The sequence below is a fragment of the Scomber scombrus genome, chromosome 7 (genome assembly GCF_963691925.1).
Source record: "Scomber scombrus chromosome 7, fScoSco1.1, whole genome shotgun sequence".
In the NCBI taxonomy this organism is placed as follows: Eukaryota; Metazoa; Chordata; class Actinopteri; order Scombriformes; family Scombridae; genus Scomber; species Scomber scombrus.
In genome coordinates, this window is record NC_084976.1 from 9,366,802 (window position 1) to 9,386,339 (window position 19,538).

Consider the following 19,538-nt stretch of genomic DNA (forward strand, 5'->3'; position numbering starts at 1 on the left):
TTCATCCTTTTCTTGTCTTGGATAAATGTATTGTTGTAATTGATTTTGCCATGGAGTCTCAGATGGATTTAGTTCATAAATCTTGGGGAATAATACAACTTAGATGTCAATGTGTGAATGATGCTTATAGATTTGAAAATAGCAATGTCTTTTTTAGTCTGAAAACTGTCGTCTTTTTCTGCCAGACAACAACAGAGAACCATGCGGAGGAGGGAGCTATGGCAACAGATCTCTCAACAGAGCCAGAACCATCTGTGGACCTGGACCTAACAGGAAAGGCCTCTGACCCCCCTGCAGCTCCAGACAACCCAGTAACAGAGCCACCAGACATTTCAAAGCCTCAGCGGAGGCAGCAGGGGGGCTACGAGTGCAAATACTGCCCCTTCTCCACACAGAACCTCAACACTTTCAAAGAACACGTAGACGCCAACCACCCTAACGTCATCCTCAACCCCCTCTACCTGTGTGCTGTCTGTAACTTCAACACAAAGAAGTTCGACACCCTGACGGAACATAACGAGAGGTGTCACCCGGGGGAGAGCAACTTTAAATTCAAACGCATCAAAATGAACAACCAGACAATCTTGGAACAGACGATAGAGGGGTACAGTAACAATGCAGTCATTTACAACACTTCCAGTGCCCTTTCTGGCAAAGGAGAGGAACTAGGCAATCTGCCACTCAGCAAACCCACCACAGTCAAGATCGGTAAACCAAAAATAATGTCATCAGATCATAAAAGGACAGAGTCTCAGTTGGGTAAGCTGACCACTGATCTGGCCAAGAAACCAATCACAGCGGTTAATGTGAACGGGACGGTGATCATCCCAGAGTCCACGCTGCTCAAAGCAGACAGCCTTTCTCACATCATGCCTTCCCTACAGCGGCCTCTAAACTACACCCAGGTGGGACATAATTAACAAATTCATCTTTTATCCACTATTCCTGTGCAGATAAAGGAATCATTTCATGAAATGTGCTTGTTTGTGTTCTTGCTGAAAGAAGACTGGTACTGCTCTCCAAATATGAGACTGGAGCCAACAGGCAGTTAGCTTAGCTTAGCCTCTGTTTTTTGCCTAAGGCTGATGGTAGTATACAGTTAGAACATAATTATATAGTTATTGTCAACAAACATTCCAAACATGTTTTAAAACGATTGAAAAAAAAGGTGTACCATTGCTTTTTTTATTTATAGTTTGCACCATGCTATATATGATGAATATATGAATATCACCTCAAAACAGTGCTTGCAGAAGTCATTATATTTCTCAGAGGGGGTAAATAAAAAATCACCATTCAGTTGTCATTGCTGACTTTATTACTCCAGGTGCCGAAGATTGCAGTGCCCCTCAACACAACCAAATACAACCCTTCGCTGGACGACAACCTGACACTCATCTCTTCCTTCAACAAGTTTCCCTACCCAACACAGGCTGAGCTCTCCTGGCTCACCGCTGTCTCAAAACATCCAGAGGAGCAAATCAAAGTTTGGTTCACCACACAGAGGCTCAAACAGGGCATTAGCTGGTCACCTGAGGAGGTAAGAAATGTAGTAATAATAATACAATTCTAGGCACTTTATTTCCATCTCTGTGTGTTTACTGTGTTTTGTGAGGTTGTTCTCTGTTATTCAGAAGCGCAAACAGGGTATCAGGTGTTTTTTTGTCCAGCACCTTTTATTTATATATATATATATATATATATATATATATATATATATATATATATATATATATATATATATATATATATATATATATATATATATATATATATATATATATATGATATTACAGTGTAAATCACAATTTTTGATGAAAAAGGTGTGTAAGTAAGTTAATTAAAAATATTACCATATTGTCCATTAGTAAACATGCAACCTTTTGACTACCAAGTGTAAATTGAAAACTGTCAAAATGTTGAAAAGGAGCAACAACGTAAAGTAATAATCAGGATTGTAGTATCATTTTGTTCAGAATTGTACAGTTTAGCAGTCATACACATATACACATATATTTAAACATGCAAGCATAACAAGTACTCTTCTCCCGTATCAGGTGGAAGAGGCCAGGAAGAAAATGTTCAACGGTACAATCTCATCTGTGCCTCAGACCTTCACCGTCGTAACTCCTCAGCTCAACTCCCAATCATCCACCAACCTGTCTGCACACAATTCAGTCTCCAAACACATGCAGTCTGCAGCCTCTGTCCTCCAGTCCCTCCCCTGTCAGCTCCTGGGACAGACCAGCCTGGTGCTAACTCCTGTGGCTAACGGCTCCACAGTCACGTGTGCGCCACTGGCACTTACTGTGGCTAACCAGGTACAAAACCCATATCATTTAGACATTTATCCAACTGTGGGAAAATATTTTAAGTTATAATCTACAGCCCATCTAGAATAAGTTATATCTCCTGCAGTAAATGTTCATGTAAACTGAATAGAACAGGGATTTAGTTGAGACATGCCCGCTTTAACTTATCAGATCTATGACTTCCAAAAACCCATCGTCAACTTAAGGTATTGAAATTTTTGTTAACCACAGGTGGCGCAGTCGCTCAAAAGACCCTTGCCGTCTCCTGTGATCGCCACAGAGAGTAAGCGACCCTCCATCATTCAAACCGTCTCCGCGCCCATGCCCACATCCAAGCTGTCACCCAAAGTGCTGAGTTTCACTGTTGACCCCAATAAAACAGCTGAGCAGCTAACGGTCCTGAGATCCAGCTACACACAGTGTCCTTTCCCTGAGGAAGATGAGGTAAGAATAAGTGAGTGAAATGATAATTTTTGTGCCTTGCCATATAAGTCCAGCATAGAAGGATTTTAGTCAGGGCGATTTTTTTTTTCTTCCTTTTTTGTGTGTCAGCTTTTTTGTTCTAATTTAGTGTTGCTGCCTTTAAAAGAAAAGAACACAAGACCGTAAACACCTGTGGTTATTGTTTTATTTCATGTTGCATCTTGTGGTGTGATAGATCTACAGGCTGATCGAGACCACCGGGCTGTCCAGAGGAGAGATAAAGAAGTGGTTCAGTGAACAGAGGCTCCTTAATCTCAAAGGTATTTGGTGTGATCAGTGCCAGACATCCAAAACGATGAAAAACAAGCTGACTTTAAATCTCTTGCAAAGCAGTCAAAACAAGAAGAAAATCCCACTAAGAAAGCAAACTGTAAACTGTAACGGGTTTATAATGATTTTTAAGATCTGCGTTTGTGCTGTTGTCATTTTAGTCAGGTCACACACATAAATGCATTGTCTCAAAAAACGCATTCTTGGCCTTTAAAGTCTCCCTGTGCCTCTGTTACCTCTTGTAGGTGTTCCTCCACCCCCCGTGTTGGTGAAAGCAGAGGTGACACCGACACCTAAAGACGGCCCCGTGAAGAAGGCGGTCCCCAGCCAGTTCCCCCTGCTGGAGAGGGTGAAGGGGAAGTCATCGGAACAGCTGAAGGCACTGGAGGAGAGTTTCCAGAGAAGCAGCTCTCCAACCGAAACAGAGCTAGGTACAGCAGATTTTCTGTTAGCTTGGATTGCTGAATACAACACTGGGTGGCAGGAAAGGTGGAATAGGGGAAAGTCATTAAAGAAAAGTGATGGCTAGGACTGGGACAGTTTTGAGGTATCAGCAGATGAGGATTGAATCTTTGAAATATTTCATTGTGCATGTTCTGTTTAGTCGACATTAGTCACAATCATTTAAACATGTGAAACTACAGTATAAGGAACACGATCCTTTTCAGAAGGAACTGACATTAATGTAACTTGCTACGAACTGGAGAAGAAACCAATTATAGGGATTTATGTGCTCATCTGTTCATTCAAACATTCATTTTTTACTTTCCTGATGGACTCATCTCTACTTCTAAATTCAGATGCTTTATGTGAAGGAATTATATTCGCCTTTGTGGACAGAAACAATAGACTAAGCTAATCAGCTCGCTGCTCATGCTGCATCTTTTTTTAGGCACCTTTTATGTTGTGAAGATGCTGAGAAGAGTCTTTACAGAACCTTCAAACTACTTATCAGAATCTTTTCCACTTGAAGTAAGATAAATTGGATAAGAGTCAAAGGTAATTGGTTGTGTTCTTGCCAAGTCCAAAATTCTCACTTTGTAACTTTGATGTTAAATAACTTTAAGGAAATCCAGTCATGTTTTCTTCTATTTATAACAGTTCACAGCATGTGACTCCATTTTCTTCCAAAAGGAGCTGGCCTGTCTCTCGTAGGCGCCTTCATGACAGGAATAGCAGAAATGTTTTTAATGAGCCCATTTTAAGTCCCCAAGAGGGAGACTGAATTCCCAAGCTTCCAAAAAACCTCCACTTATAGATAACCCTGCTCATCTGATCCACTGAACTCTGTTCCGCTGCAGACCAGCTGGCCCAGGAGACCAGACTGTCCAAGACTGAGGTGGACTGCTGGTTTTCAGAGCGCAGGGCGCTGAGGGACAACATGGAGAAGGCTTTACTCACCATGGCCTTCAAGAACTCCGAGGACAGAGGAGAACGACCCGGAGCGTTGCTCAACGGTGCCTCTCATCGCGAGCAGGACGGGAAACCTCTCCGCTCCTCTCCTCATCCACCCGTCCTCTCCTCTTCCTCCTCTTCCTCCTCCCCCCCTGTGCTCGCAGCCTCCTCCCCTCATCCGCCAACCCTGTCCTCCTCTGCGTCTCCTCCCATCCTCACCTCATCTTCCTCCTCTTCTCCTCATCCTCCCATCCTGTCTGCCTCCACCAGCCCAGCTCCCATCACAAGCCGCTCCCTCACCTTGCTCAGAGAGGTGAGACTAAATACACTTCACCACATATTACATGACAATGATTTAAAGTAGACTTCAAGGTAGAAGTTGAGTACTCTTCATTGCAGATAGGTTAGTAATGACATCATCAGATTAATGAGTTGCTGCATTAAAGAGATTACTTGATGAGATGATGCCTTTTTAATAGACTCTGAAGTGAAATAAAGTGATTCATCAAGACAAGGTATTGCAATGGTGCTTTAGGGAAAAGCAGTGTGATTGACATAGCCTGATAAGATTGGCTGATACCTGAATATTCCAAGTGAGATAAGACCTGTAGGTCACATCTGACAAACTGAAGGAAGTAGTTGAAGCAGCATTTTGTTTAGAAAAGTATCCCACAGGATTTGAAAATCTTTAAATGGAACATGATGTACATCTACCTGAAGCTGCTGATCAGTTGTTTTCCCTAAAAAAGTCTGCCATATATTTAACCTGTTACTAACCTTTCATTATCCTAAGTCCTAACGACAAATGAGTCTCTACTAAATTGTAACAATGCAGCTACTCTCTCTACAGTAGTCTGCTGTTGTTATGTATATTTTTGGACATACAGGACCAGTCAAAAGTTTGGACACACCTTCCCATCCATCTGAATGAGAAAATGTGTTCAAACTTTTGACTGGTGCCGAACTTCTTGATTTCCCAGATTGCTGATGTCTGCACTGAGAGCTCCAAGTTGTATTCTGTAGGCTTAATAAAGCACTATGTTTTAATGATATATCAGTTAGTTAAAGCATCTTTTTTATCATGTTAACATTTCGTGTCCGGTCCCATGATCCGTCTTGACAGATGTTCCGTCGAACTCAGTGGCCGTCTCCTGAGGAGTACAGCCAGCTGGAGGTCCAAACAAGTCTGGGACGTACTGACATTGTCCGCTGGTTCAAGGACCATCGCTCAGCACTGAGGAACGGTGAAACCCTGGACTGGATGGAAGGTTTCCAGAACCAAAACCTCGCCGAGCAGCAGAAAACAGGCCAGGAGCAGAATGGGAACAGTCCTGAGAAAGTCCAGAGTGTTTCCTCGGAAGCCAAAGCCGCAAACGGTACATTTTAAATAGTGTTTCTTAAAATATATATCATATGTTTCATATTATGTATTATACACATGTTTTCACATCTATCTGTGTTTGACCTTGAGCTTTCTGTTTTTGTGGACATTTTAAATCCAACAAATCTTTGGTGTAGTGGGGGAGGCTGGTGAGAACACAGCAGCTGCTACAGAGCACTCCAAGCTTTCCGACCAAGACAAAGTCCAGTGGTTAACTGACAGACTAGCTCACAGTGTGACGGACCTGAGCCGGGCCAGACCGGACCAGACCAGTTCCAGCGCTGCCGAAAAAGGGAGGTGGGTGGAAAAAAGGGAGAGGAGCTGATATTTTGTCTTATATTTCTTTCATGGTGTGAAAAATATGTTACAAAGACAAAATAAAGATTTTCAAAGGAATATCTGAGGAGTTACTTGTGAAAGCAGTCTGAAAACACAGCTCTGTTTGGACATATCAGGATTTGAACACTTAAAAAAAAGATGTTCAGGAGAGATTGTGAAATGTAACTGAAATAATATGATTGATTTGTGGATGCTGAATTACTCCAGTGCACTTGCATCAGATAGATTTTCATTCATGTTTTATAGCGTCTTTCACAGAAATATTTTTTAAAAGTCTTCCTTTTCATTTTGTTTCCTTGTTCCTGGAAGGAATCTGTTTGTGTTTTAACTTAGCGTCTGTCTGTTTGGCAGGTGGGTAAAGGTGACGGTGGCGGTGGGGGATGAGAGTGAAGGAGGATTAGAAAAACAGCGGCTTGCGACAGACACTGACGTTCTGACCTTGGAGCAGCCTGGGAGGGTCACTGGTTGATGGTAGGTGAGATCAGTGAAATATTCCTTTAATTTTAACTGGACTTCAGTTTATTGGAAGTTTGGAATCTAAAGGATGGCTTTTATAATACATCAGTCATTGGATACATTGATTAATGCAGCTTTAAAGGCTAACAGAGATTTTATTACATCTGTGCCAATCACAAAAGGCTTAATTGTGATTTGAAGTTAGACATACTGTAGCTGCTGTGTAGGCTCAAGGCATGCTGGGAGAAGCACCAGCTCCCTGTCACCCTGAACAGGAATTAGTGGCTGTAGAGAATAGGTTGATGAGTGGTGTTCACTGTGGGACTTGGCTTAAATAAATAGATAAATAAATTATATAAAACTGCTCCTTTAAGATGCCACAGCTGCAGCCTCCATCCACCCAGGAAGTTATTAGTGTGTAATTAGCTCTGATTGGCCCTTCAATCCGATGGCATGCTGGGACGGCAGGATGATATTTGGACCGCACCATCATTTAGCGCACGCACACACACACAAAGTGTTACTGTCACAGGATGCACATCTGAGTGTATGTAGACAAATTCTTTCTTCCTCTGTAGCCAATAATGTTGCCAATAACGTCACATGTGAAGTTCATGAAACCAGAGTTTCTCAGTGACCATCGTACAAAAGGCTAAGCAGTGTGTGGTTTTTAGCACTAGTAAAATTGTAATTATACATGTACATTCTTGTTTCTCACCTCTGTATAAAAAAAAAAATCAAATTCTAAAGGTAACCCTATTGTTCAAAACCCCATTCAAATGTGGAAACAGGTAAAAGCAGCGTGTAGTAGCTCAGAAAATATCCTCTCTACTTCCTATTTCAACTCATTTTCTCTGCTTACTTCAGATATTATAACAACTGCTGATTTACTAGGGAGGAACATTTATAGTACCTCATTTCAACAACTGCAGGAGAAATGGCCTGTAAATTACGAAATCCTAACGATGACTCTGTTCTATTCATATATCCCAGTAAGCAAAATCTCCTCTGTGGAAAAGGCTGATGGTTTTAATAAAGTGAAATATTTTGTTGCCAAACTTGGTCACAGTTACACCAGATACACTTGATGAGTGTGTTATTCCCGGGATGAGGTCATATAATAATTTACAATGCTTTACCAAGGCTCGACCTCCCCTTTACAGAGGCTACAAATAAAGCAGGGAAAGAAGATTTAAGTGTTAATATATCAACTCATGGTTTTTTTTTAAATAGCAAAGGATACTTTCATATCAGTTCTGCTCATGCCAAGTTTAGTGTCATTATTAGATAGATTGCATCACTCCAAAGTTAAACTTCCCTGTGTGATAAATGCTTAACTACAAAGCTTCTGGGGAGATTTTTGGTTCACTGTCAAAAACACTGAATCTTAGACTGTGGAAAAAACTTGCTAATTATGAAGCAGTGGCTCACAGAAATGACCAAACACTACAGTTTGAAAAATAAACTTGGAGAAATCTGCTAATTTCCTCTATTGGCTGGAAAGAATCCATTTTCTGTACATTTACTAGTCCTGATACATTCACAAGGTGTTCTTATTTAGCAGGTGTCTAAAGGTGATTGGAGGGGGAGCGTTTTGTTTAACAGGTCGATCAACATGCTTTACAATCATAATCAAAACATTTCAAGAGCTCAAGTGTTAATGTGAGTCCCTGTTTGTGTCTGATTCTGTTCCAGATAAAGTAAATCACTGACTGCTGAGTCACCGACCATCACGTAACAACTCAAGATGACCAAAAGTGGAACCAGTGATCTATCAGTCTGCCTGTGATGTCATCACAAAGCGCCAGGGACTTTGTAGTTCCACTGTTTGAAAGCACTGACATGTGGTGCAGACGCTGACATTAAGAGGAGTGCCAAAGCTGGACTTGATGCATTGTTCTTACTACTACACTTTTTTTTTTTTTTTAAAGAAACATCCATGTAAATATTTTTCTGTATTGCAAAAAAAAAGAAGAAAAAAAAAGGTTTGTACAGTTTTACTGGGAGGGCGAGTTTTGTTACATTTTTTTAAAAGAAAAAGAGTGACTGGTGCCCCCGAAAAACCTGGAATGTTTTTGTTGTTGTTTTAAGATCAAAGTGTATAATAGTCTGTTATTTGCTGAAAATCAGTCCTATTTTTTTGAAAATCATAATTTGTCACTACTCGCTGTGAGTAGTAATTGATGGCACTTGCATCTATCCGCGTTGTAGTAATAGATATTCTCATGCTAGGCCACTTGGATCTCCAGCTTAGGTGTTCAAACTGTTAAAAGAATTGTCAGTTCTATTTTTTTTAATTTCTTTTTGCTGCGTCACTTTGACTCGTGCTGGTGAAGGAGCGGAAATCACTCAGAAGTCAGAGTGAATGTGCTGAGAGTGCACGGCCAGAGAATGAACACAAGCAGCCACACACACACACACACACACACATGCAGACCAAGACAAACTGCATTAGGGCAAACGAATGAATTAATGCACTGTACGTCCTAACTTCTTCTTCTATCTTCTCTCATCAGCTGGTGTGCTCTTGCATCAGCACCGGGCGCATGTTCAAGAGGCTTTAACAGTACAGAATGTTCTTTTCTTCTTCTGATAAAGACATGATTAATCGCATAGAGGAGAGAGTGTCTGTTCGATTGCACCGCGCTGCCTTTTTCAGCTTTCTTTTTTTATCTGACGTGTCCTGCCTGCCTCAGAACTGGGTCGAGTACAAGCTGATGACGGTAATGGTTTCAGCTTATCAGTTCTTTTGTTTAAAAAAACAAACAAAAAAAACAACTTGAAATATCTCTTGATTGAACTTGCCAAGAACATTGTGGTGCAGATGTTTCACGCATGTTAAAATAACCGAAGCTCCTTCATTTTTGATTCAGATATCCACTACTTCGCTCAGCTGTGACCTGTGAACACACCTCCTGTCCTCTCTCCCAAGTTTTCAGTAGGTCCTTTTTTGTTTTCTGGGTTTTTTCTCTGAACAAGGCAGGATCATTTTATTTCTGTACAGTCCGTTTAAAATAACTGCAATGGAAGTTCATGAAGTTTTAGGTTGCAGAGATAAATGATCAAACCTGAAAAAACAAAGGAATTTGAAATCTTATGGCAGATATCATTAACTGCTTGCATGAGCTTCACAATTTCATCTTTTTAAACAACAGATTTAAAGATTTTAAAGGGATATCTGTGTTTTTATCGGTCAAATTGCAAACCCCCTTGCATTGTTTGTGCAAGCACCGAGTTAAGTTTGAAATTCAGGTGTCATTTTGAATTGACCTGGTTTGAGGAGCAGGTTTCTGGCTGTTTGTTGGCTGAATGTCTATTGCTGCTGTTTTAGTTTCATGTTCAGACAAGTATCTGAGATACTGTACATTTGGTTGGCTTGTATGGAATACCGCTTGCATTTTCATTTTCTACTTTAGGTCTGCTGTAACTCAATAAACACACAACCAACTGTTTAAAGTCTTGTTCTTCCAGTATGAACAGCATGTGTCAAAATCAGAAACATGGATTTGGAGAGGAAGACTGGTTAGGATCTCTTATTTACTCAAGTACAAAATAATTTTGTATAAAATAAGCGAAACAGTGCAGATCACTTTTTTTACAACTTTACATTTGGGCAAGTGTGACAGTTACTTTTTCTCTTCCATGATGTGATGCGACATTTTTTTTATTAAATACACTTAAGCAAATCAAATCTCACAATGTTTTAGTTGAGAGTCTAATAGGACTCAACAGGAAACATGTTAGTGCAACTCTAAATACTGCACATTTAGGGGTCATGGCACACTTTTTGTAGTATGTTGCTAATTGCAGGTTAAATAGAAGCTCCAGCTGTATGTGGTATATATACACAAACCTCCCCATCATCATTAACTTATGTTACTGTAAGTTGCAATTTTTCACCATCCTGAAGAAAGATGTGAACAGTGAGATAATTAAACAGTCAGACTCGTTCATCCTTTCAATAAACAAATGTTATATTTACAAAAAAACAAAAGCTAAATCTCATCTTCACCTTTTTTTTTGGTGAAGATAAGATCATATGACAGAAAGATGAGGTCTGTGCCACAGAGGCTTTAAAAAAAAACATTTTACACCCATGTAAATTCAGACCTGGAAACAGCGCTCTCTAAATAGCTTTGCCCGTGTTCTGGCAATCGGCTACTGACAGCATGCTCCCAGTACATTGGTAATTACAAAGTAATCTGATATGGCCTCATAGAGAGAGAGAGAGAGAAAAAGGAGGGAAAGGAACAAGAATAAAAACCGACAGCATTACTGGTGTGCAGCTGCAGCAACTCCTGTCTTGACAGTCCAATGGCAGGGTGTAGAAAAAAGGAGAAGGGTAGAGAGGGGGGACAAAAAGAAAAAGGGGGAAAGCTCAAGAATCATCACATTAACAAAAAAAAAAAAGAAATCGGTTTATTCATATTTCCTTCTATCTGCTTCACATGGACAGTAGTAGTATAGCATAGCTGGCTGTACTTGGTGAATTAAGCCAGAGTCTTAAGTCCTGCTGTGCTTTCGTGGTTAAAATGTGTGCTTCCTCAAATTCCATCTTGTTGTATCCTTTAAAACTAAACGTGAATGTGAACTGAAGTCAATTAAATTAAAGTCTGGGTTGTTCACTCCCTCAAACAGGGAAGAATGTGAAGAAGCAAACATTTTAACCTGAAACATCGACTGCACAGCTATTTTGTAATGGGAGCAAACAGGATGGGGGTGCAGCTTTCTCCTCTCATTCACCCCCCAGGCGGAAGCCATGGCCCCAGTTGTGGCGTCCACGTCCTCCTCCTCCCGCCGCCTGCTCTTGAGCAGCTGGTCTCCTGCTGGGAGGTTCTCCGAAGCCCGACACCCCTCCCCTCCTGTTAGGGAAGAACCGATACCTGGAGAGAGGAGGGGAGAGGTGTTAAAATAATGTGTTAATAAGGTGTTAATTTTTAAAAACATCTCAGCATTTGAAATCCTTAAGAAAATGGTAATAAAGCAACAATTCCTATTTTAATTTTCAATATTGAAAGAAAAATTACTTATAGTACTTTTTTGTAGGCTTTGTAGGCTATGTTTTTGGGGCTTTTTTTCCTGAGATTTGGACACATGGCACCCCAGGTACTTGCTTAATGACATAAGTGAGTCAAATGGGGTAAAACACAAGCAGCTATATTTGAATATCTGCACCACTTCTTTGGAGGTGAAACCAAAACTGAATGCAAATCACTGCAAGCCTGAGCAAAAGCACAAAGTACAGATGGTTAACGTTGAAGCAGAAAGGCCTTAACATTTGTCTGTCTGTCTAAGTTTGGGTAATATAGACAAATGAGTTGCTTCATGCACTTTAGTTTAAAGTTAGTGTATGTAAGTTTTTGTAAATGCAAAAACATCAAGAATAGTTATCGTTAAGTTAGAAATCATAAGTTGACATTTGCCACCTTGGTCATACCAGACCTAATAAAGCTGTAGCTAAATCTGAGGGAACTGACATGAGAGTTATTGCTGACGAATTTCCTTTATAAAAAGGAGAAATGTATTAATTAGTAGTTACACCCAAGTTGGGAAACAAATATTCCCTTTACACAAGTTTCTCTCTAAACTTGTTCTTCCTTCCTTGAAGAAAACAAACCATGAAAGGAGTCATTGCAAGGCAAGACCGAAATAGTGCGTGGACACAATACACAAAGACTTACAGGAACTCTGGTGTGGTGAGGAATGAGCGTCCTCCCAGGTCCATGGGGTATTTAAACATGAGGAAGAAGTACAGGTGACCCACAAGGTTCCCGACCAGTTCATTCACAAACCTGCACAGCGACAGAACAGAGAAGGTGAATCAAACCTCACAGTAACAACATGACAGTGTGATCATTACTATAACACATTCAATCAAAACACTGTGTTTACATTTACAGTGCAGTGTGTTAAACATATCACTGTAGACTGTGACTCAGCTGACTGAAGTAACAGTTACAATAAATAAATCTGCCGTCAACAAATGAGACACGACGGAGGAGAGGAGTTACTTACGATCCTCCGATGATGAAGTTGAAGACAAGGATGACCCAAGGTAGATAATGTGCCTGAGACAGAGAATATAAAGACTCATTAATATGAGTATTAGGATCAACTTCATGTTGAGTAATAAGAAGGATTCAAAACCAGGTAGTGAAAATATACAAAGTCTAAAACATGCTATTGTATTTGTTCTACTATCACTGTGACATGTTAGATACCTGACACTGTATAAATAGAATATTTGTAATATAATGAGTGTTGACATTAAAACATGAAGTACCTTGAATCTCGTTCCGAACCAGAAGGACACAATCGTGTCTTTGTTGAATTGAGCCCAGATGTAAAGAACCGACATGATCAACGGGATCATCAGCAGCTGAAACCAACATTAACATCCAGTGAGTTTTTTTTAAAGCTTGAGGTTTATTTCAATGTTCAGTCACAACAAGACCAGTCTTGATGTCTTTTGCAAATGCAATACCACAAAACATGTGAGGGCTGTTTGAGAAATGTGACTTAGAGCAGGGTTTGTTGTGAAAAGTCTGTCTTGAATGAGCCTGATTCATGACTTTTCATAACGCTAACTATAAGAGCTAATGTGAGGAGGCTCATTCAATCCAGGTTTAAGAATGACTTGTTTTTCTGGAATTAGTAATATTACATTTCTATGTATTCCAAGCATCGATTCTATGTATATGTAAGCATGTATGCTGACTACAACATATCTGTGGAAATGTAAGACTATGAAAACATATGAGCTTAAAGACTGGGTGAAACCACTGGCTAGCCTGAGATTTACCAACCAGCACTTTTTTTTTTTTTTTTTTTTAAAGATTTTTTTCAGGCATAGACACCTTTATTTGATAGTTGCCAGACAGGAAACATGGGAGAGAGAGGGGGGGTGTGACATGCAGTAAAGGTCCGCCGGCCGGGATTCGAACCGGGGTCCACTGCGTACGTGGCATGCGCTCTAACCACTCAACCACCTGCGCGCCCCCAACCAGCACTTCTAAAGATCACGAACACATGGAATCTCGTTTGTGTAACCTGTGCACAAAGCGTAGGGTAATGAACTGGATTTTTTCTTGGTTGGAGTCTCCACTGGTTGCCTGGCAACTGGTTAGTCAGCAGTAGCTTCATACTAAGCGTACAGACATCAAAGTGGTATCGATCTTCTTGTTTAAACTCTCAGCAAGAAATCAAATAATCATATTTCTCTAAAAAAGGTCAAACTTTTTAGAGTTCGAGGTTTAACTCGTCATCTTGCTTTAGGAAACACTTCTCAGATCTAAAAGTGATTGCAAACAATTACTCTATACTTAATACAGCAGTCTAAAACATGTGGTGTGGTATAAATTCAGAGAGAGAGAGAGAGGAGGATTCTCACCTGCATGTTCATCAGCAGCCCAGTTATCTACAGCTACAGAGTCAAGGACAACAACCTTGTGGTTCAATGCGCTCGCAGCCAGAGCCGTGACATTAGAGCAGTTGCTGACTGGAAGGTGGCCAGTTCAAATCCCCACACCAGCTGACTTTAACCTGCCACTTCTAGCCTACTCCCCTTGAGCAAGGCACCTGACCTTAGCACAAACCTTTTTCTTTTTTTTCACCTAATGCCACAAAAAAAACGCTTTGTTTGAATTTTACCAGTACGTAAGATTAAGGTTCAGGAACAGACAGAAATAGAAAATCACATGTGTTTAATCACCTAAAAAATAAGAATCATTGTGTTTTTGTAAAGTTTTCGAGCCCTTTATATCTACATAAGGAGCGGGTCCTCTTCCACAGAGTCCACCATGTTTCTACAGTAGCCCAGAACAGACAAACTAACACTAGCTATAGAGACTAACTTTTTCACAAGCTACTACATGCTTGGGGAGTAGTGTATTTAGTTGGTTGTATTCTGCAACCTCACCACTAGATGCCACTAAATCCTACACACTGCTCCTTTAAAATAAGGTTAAAGCAGAATAGGATATTGTCTAAATTTGTTTTCTAACAACAAGAAGAGATGTCTGAAAATCCAGACAAGCCGACAATCAGAGCTGAGCTCCCCCGACAGAACGGTGCAGTGTCGAGATGTGCGCCAAGCTGTACTGCTGGTGCTGCATGTGACCTAGATTAGGTTTCTCTGCTCTGCAGGGGTAGACTGACACTGGGCCACTGGCACAGAGCCACCCTGACATGGTACACTGCTGCAGAGTGTAAGAGAGAGAGAAAGGTACAGTAAAGACAGATGAAAGAGAAATGCAGAAGGGGCAAAAAAGACAGCAAAGATAACACTTTATCACATAGTCAGTTTAAATAGAAGGTTTGAAGGGCATTTGGTATTTTATGATGCTGGTCAAAAGGATACAACAATGCAGATCCAGTTGAAGAAGAGCATGAATATGTAGTCTGCCGGTCTGCCATCAAACGCCCCTGGAAGACAAAACGAGGCAACACCAAAGAAACACTTAGCATGACAAAAAAGGAGCATGGGGGTGCGTGTGTGTAAACCACTGAGGCCGCCTGTCTCACCTGTCTCTAGCCGAGAGGAGTAATGGTAGAGGAAATACAGGTTGACAAGGAACAGAAACCCAGTGTTAGGGTATACTGGGAAATACAGGGTAGCCGTCACTGGTCTCCATAGCTGAAACAAACAGAGCAGACACAGATTAATCTACTGGAACTGTAGTTTTGGCAGTTGGGGATTTCGCAACCTCAAGAAGGACATCTACCGGCCAGAGAGGGTTTGTGGTTTAACGCGGGGCAATTCCATATCACTGAAGCTGCCGTTACAGTGAAGCCTGGTTAGTGGTTGTGTAAGAACTCGCTGCATTACAAGTTTTCAAAAACCACATCATCAGCTTCTTCTTCTATCTTTCTGATCCAGACTTTTAAGGCTAGTAACACATATGAAATCTCATGTGGATTGCAAATGAATTCTTCTAAGCACTCAGAAAGTGGCACCAGACAGCTGGTACTCCTCTGTAGTGTCACTTATATTCAAAGATTTGGTTTGATTGTAACAGAAGTAGGATCAATACAGCAATTAAGAGGTGACTTTAAGGTCGAAGCATCTTCTGTGGGAAATGACTATTAATCGAGGGAAACATGACAGGATACAATAACAGCACACAATGCCGAAGTCAAGGGTAATACAGAGTAATTGTGCTTTGATTGTAGCCGGATATAATGCATGGGAGCAACAGCTTTAGTCTATTCATTAAATAGTCCCTTAACAGAAATGCAATGTGCAAAAATGTTGGTAATGGACTGCGCCTAATTGTTTCAGCTGTTTAATGGAGCGAAAAGGCCAAACACTCCAGGGTTCTAGCTTCTCAAATATGAGGATTTGATGCTTTTCTGTCTTTGGATGTTGAATAAAACAATACATTCGATTGATGAGACCTTGCGATGAGCATTTCTCGCTGTGTAATTGACATTTTATAGCCTGAACAATGTATTCATCCACTGAAACTAACAGAAATATCAACATCTATTCATTTAGTATTAATTAATATGTACTGATACTGTCTGAATTTGGAGTACGTTTTCATCCATGGTTAGGTTTTTGTTGTTTTTTTAAATGGATAATGATGCTAGGGGTCTGGAAATGATATTCAGGTTATACAATAGTAATATATTTCACAATAATGGAGTAAGTCGTGGTCTTCTCTGACAGGTCAGGTTTGTACAGGAAACCACAAATCCAGATTACAGTTTTTCGCATTTCACTAAAATTAGAACTCGAAATGCAAATCACTGAAACCTGAAACTCATGTAGTAAATCCCTAAACCAACTCTCTGCTTCATACTGAGTTTTCAATTCTAATATTACACATAACACTACACGCAGTTGTCTAAATTAGGCACGACATTCAAACTTCAACCTCTTGTGTTCCTTTTGGAAGCGACGCCAATCAAAATGCCAGAGCTTTATTTACCAACTGGCACCACAAGCTAAGAGCTTTAGCGTTATAAAAAAAGGGCCACAGATGAGACCTCCTGGTTTTAGGGGAAAATGGAGGTTGAACACGCTTGTTGACGCAAGAGCTTGAGGTCAAGGAGGAAGAGGAGGACGAGGAGGAAGGACAGTTGTCTCAGATGAGATCAGCTCCACATTGGTTACCCATGTGCTCAACCCTGGGCGCAGTATGAGGGAGGCTGGGAAGAGAGTTCAGTCCCACCTGAGCCGCTAACATGGTTGAATCTATGATCTGACCTTTGAGCAGATGTATGTTAATTGTTACAGCGATGTCATTTCATACTGAAAGAATGTTTGAGCTTACTGTAACCGATCATGTCACATTTTTGGATCTGCAGAACTGAGAGACGAGCGGGCCCTGGGGGAAGACACCGGCTGTTCACACCACAACAGGAGGCCAATATAGACACATTACAGTACTGTAATCCAGCTCTTGGTCTGTTCCTTATATTGTCTTGTTGTCTATTTCAGAGTCTTGGAGCTGGATGCACCTTTATATGTTTACTTGCTTTAACCCAGCCAAAAGAAGGGGACAGACATGGAGCATTATTGGCCACCCTGCCGTTATGAATGTCCCTGGACAGCGTGGAGGGAATATCATCATGTGCACAGCCATTAGTCAGCAAGGTGTCCTCCATCGTCATGCCAACCTTAGTCCCTGCAACACCGCCTGTCTCATCCCATTCCTGGACACACTACATGGCATCCTGGTCTGGTCCACTGGTTCATCAACCACCCACTATTGATTGTCTTATACCACCCCTATATTCACCATTCCTAAACTGAATTGAATTGATTTTTTCGGCATGGTGATGGAAGGTGTTTGACTGCCATCCCCTCGCACACTCGCCTCTTCTCCAGGTAATGAAGTATGGATGTGGTGATGTCGATGTGGGGGGTTTTGGAGGCTGGATCCGTCGCTCCAGAAGATTTGTTTTCTTTATTGTTCAGCATCGCTGTGATGAAGATGAGGTGCTGTGGCCATACAGTTTTTGTATTTTTGTGTTTAGAAAAAAATGAGTCCTAGTCTTACTGAATGTTCTTCCTGGTTTTCTCTTGTGGGGTATGTGAAGTTTTACATACAAAACACAAGTGTCTAAAAACACAACAACATTTCAACAGGCAAACAGGATTACACTATGATACACCATCACTGAGCTGCAGCGCTGCCTGTGTTCCTCTGAGAGATCAGTAACTTATTGGAGCTGTCAGCAGGTTAAACAGCACACAGGCCAGCTGCTTTTTGTCATTTCACAGCACAAAGAGGGTGGCAGATGCACTGAAACAGCTCAAGTAACCAGTGAGGGGAGAAAAAGCAGCCATACTTCAGGTGCAAAAATACCAGAAGTCCTGCATTCAAAAGATCCCCTCCATTACATATCTTTGATAGCAACATTTGAGTGACCATTGCAAAAAATGTGTGTTTATGTATCTATTCTGTATATATAAGATTACTGGCTGATATATTGATGTCAGAATTTTTTTGACTCCCCAATATTGGTATGGCATCGGCGCCAAAACTTCACTACACTTACTTTAAATATTAAAAGCGACAGTAGTAATTATGTTATTTTGCTCACAAGTGGTCTGTGAGAATTTGTATATATATACTATATTAATGAGTTACTGCTACTGATGTATTATGTGGTTGGTGAAGATGAAACTATATTTACATACATAAAATTAATTTAAAATCTAGCATCTATAGGGGGAAAAAATCAAAATCTTTCCAATAAGTCTTGTCCCACTGACATGTCTTATTTTTTGCTATTACTATAATGATGCGTTTGTCCGTAATCCCAATGTGTTTTTATGTCTTTTGAGATAAATGACATTTCATCCTACTGTAAATGACTGTCTTTGTTATATTCAGGGACATTAACTATTTTTGTTATATTCAGTGACATTAACTACTTTGTTATATTCAGTGACATTAACTACTTTGTTATATTCAGTGACACTAACTATTTTTGTTATATTCAGGGACATTAACTATTTATGTTATATTCAGTGACATTAACTATTTTTGTAATATTCAGGGACATTAACTATCTTTGTTATATTCAGGGACATTAACTATCTTTGTTATATTCAGGGACATTAACTATCTTTGTTATATTCAGGGACATTAACTATTTTTGTTATATTAAGTGACATTAGCAGAGGTTCTCCTACCCTGCTGCGTCTCGCTCTCTGATTGGCTGTCACACAGCTCAGGCCTGCTGCAACTAGCCACCTGCTAACTCAGCCAGCACATTCAAAACACTACAGCCGCAGAGTTTAGCTGCTCCTCCGACACACACAGATCAACAAAGGCCGAGGAAAACTTACATGAAATTTGTTAAAGAACAACTCTGGCGCCAGCAAGAGGTTCCTGGGATCAATCAGCCCAAATTTCCCCAGGAAGGGAACAGCGAGCGAGGCAGCGAACCAGGACCGGGTGATCAACGGGATGCTTCTGAACCAGTCCCCGATGTCTGACATCTTTCCATAGGGTTTCTGACAGTTCACAACCCTGAAATACACTTTGAAAATAACTAATAGTCCCCCAAAAAATGCGACTCCTCGTTGTTAGTGAAACCAGAAATGCTCCACTGCTAAGTTTACATGACGTGGCTAATCACTGGAGCTAGTTTCACAAAAATGAAGCTAATGACGTAGCGGACAAATCCGGAGCAGCTTTTCAAAGTAAAACCAAACGTAACTACAAGTTACATGTACGACTATGTGATGCTCTTAAGTTTATGCCTATATTTTTATATTTTCTTTTTCAATGTAAAGCATATTTAGCTTACTTGTAATAAGATGTGCTGTATAAATAAAATGTCTAATAGTATGGACATTTAAGCCTCAATAATGCAGAGATGGAGGATGAATAGCTAAGATTTTATGTATTCAAACTAATACTTTGATTGATTCTAGGGATATT

The 19,538-nt window shown here is 40.5% G+C and overlaps 2 protein-coding genes across 2 annotated transcripts in view; one reads left to right on the forward strand and one right to left on the reverse strand.

Annotated features, from left to right (window-relative positions):
* Nucleotides 1-10,630, forward strand: part of LOC133983021 (zinc fingers and homeoboxes protein 2-like) — a 26,771-nt gene extending 16,141 nt beyond the window's left edge. The window contains exons 3-13 of the mRNA XM_062421937.1: nt 186-905; nt 1,328-1,540; nt 2,058-2,321; nt 2,544-2,756; nt 2,971-3,055; nt 3,311-3,496; nt 4,367-4,773; nt 5,584-5,836; nt 5,979-6,138; nt 6,532-6,651; nt 8,332-10,630. Of these exons, the coding sequence (XP_062277921.1) occupies nt 186-905; nt 1,328-1,540; nt 2,058-2,321; nt 2,544-2,756; nt 2,971-3,055; nt 3,311-3,496; nt 4,367-4,773; nt 5,584-5,836; nt 5,979-6,138; nt 6,532-6,649 (2,619 nt within the window). The 3' untranslated portion in view covers nt 6,650-6,651; nt 8,332-10,630. The remainder of the gene's footprint in view (nt 1-185; nt 906-1,327; nt 1,541-2,057; nt 2,322-2,543; nt 2,757-2,970; nt 3,056-3,310; nt 3,497-4,366; nt 4,774-5,583; nt 5,837-5,978; nt 6,139-6,531; nt 6,652-8,331) is intronic.
* On the reverse strand, nt 10,586-19,250 carry derl1 (derlin 1). Its single transcript, XM_062421938.1, has 8 exons — nt 18,941-19,250; nt 15,160-15,271; nt 14,996-15,060; nt 14,027-14,053; nt 12,920-13,015; nt 12,652-12,704; nt 12,318-12,428; nt 10,586-11,519 (listed from the first exon to the last, which is right to left on the reverse strand). The coding sequence occupies exons 1-8, from the start codon at nt 19,091-19,093 to the stop codon at nt 11,372-11,374; spliced, it is 765 nt and encodes a 254-aa protein (XP_062277922.1). The 5' UTR covers nt 19,094-19,250; the 3' UTR covers nt 10,586-11,371.
* Nucleotides 19,251-19,538: the final 288 nt, after the last annotated feature.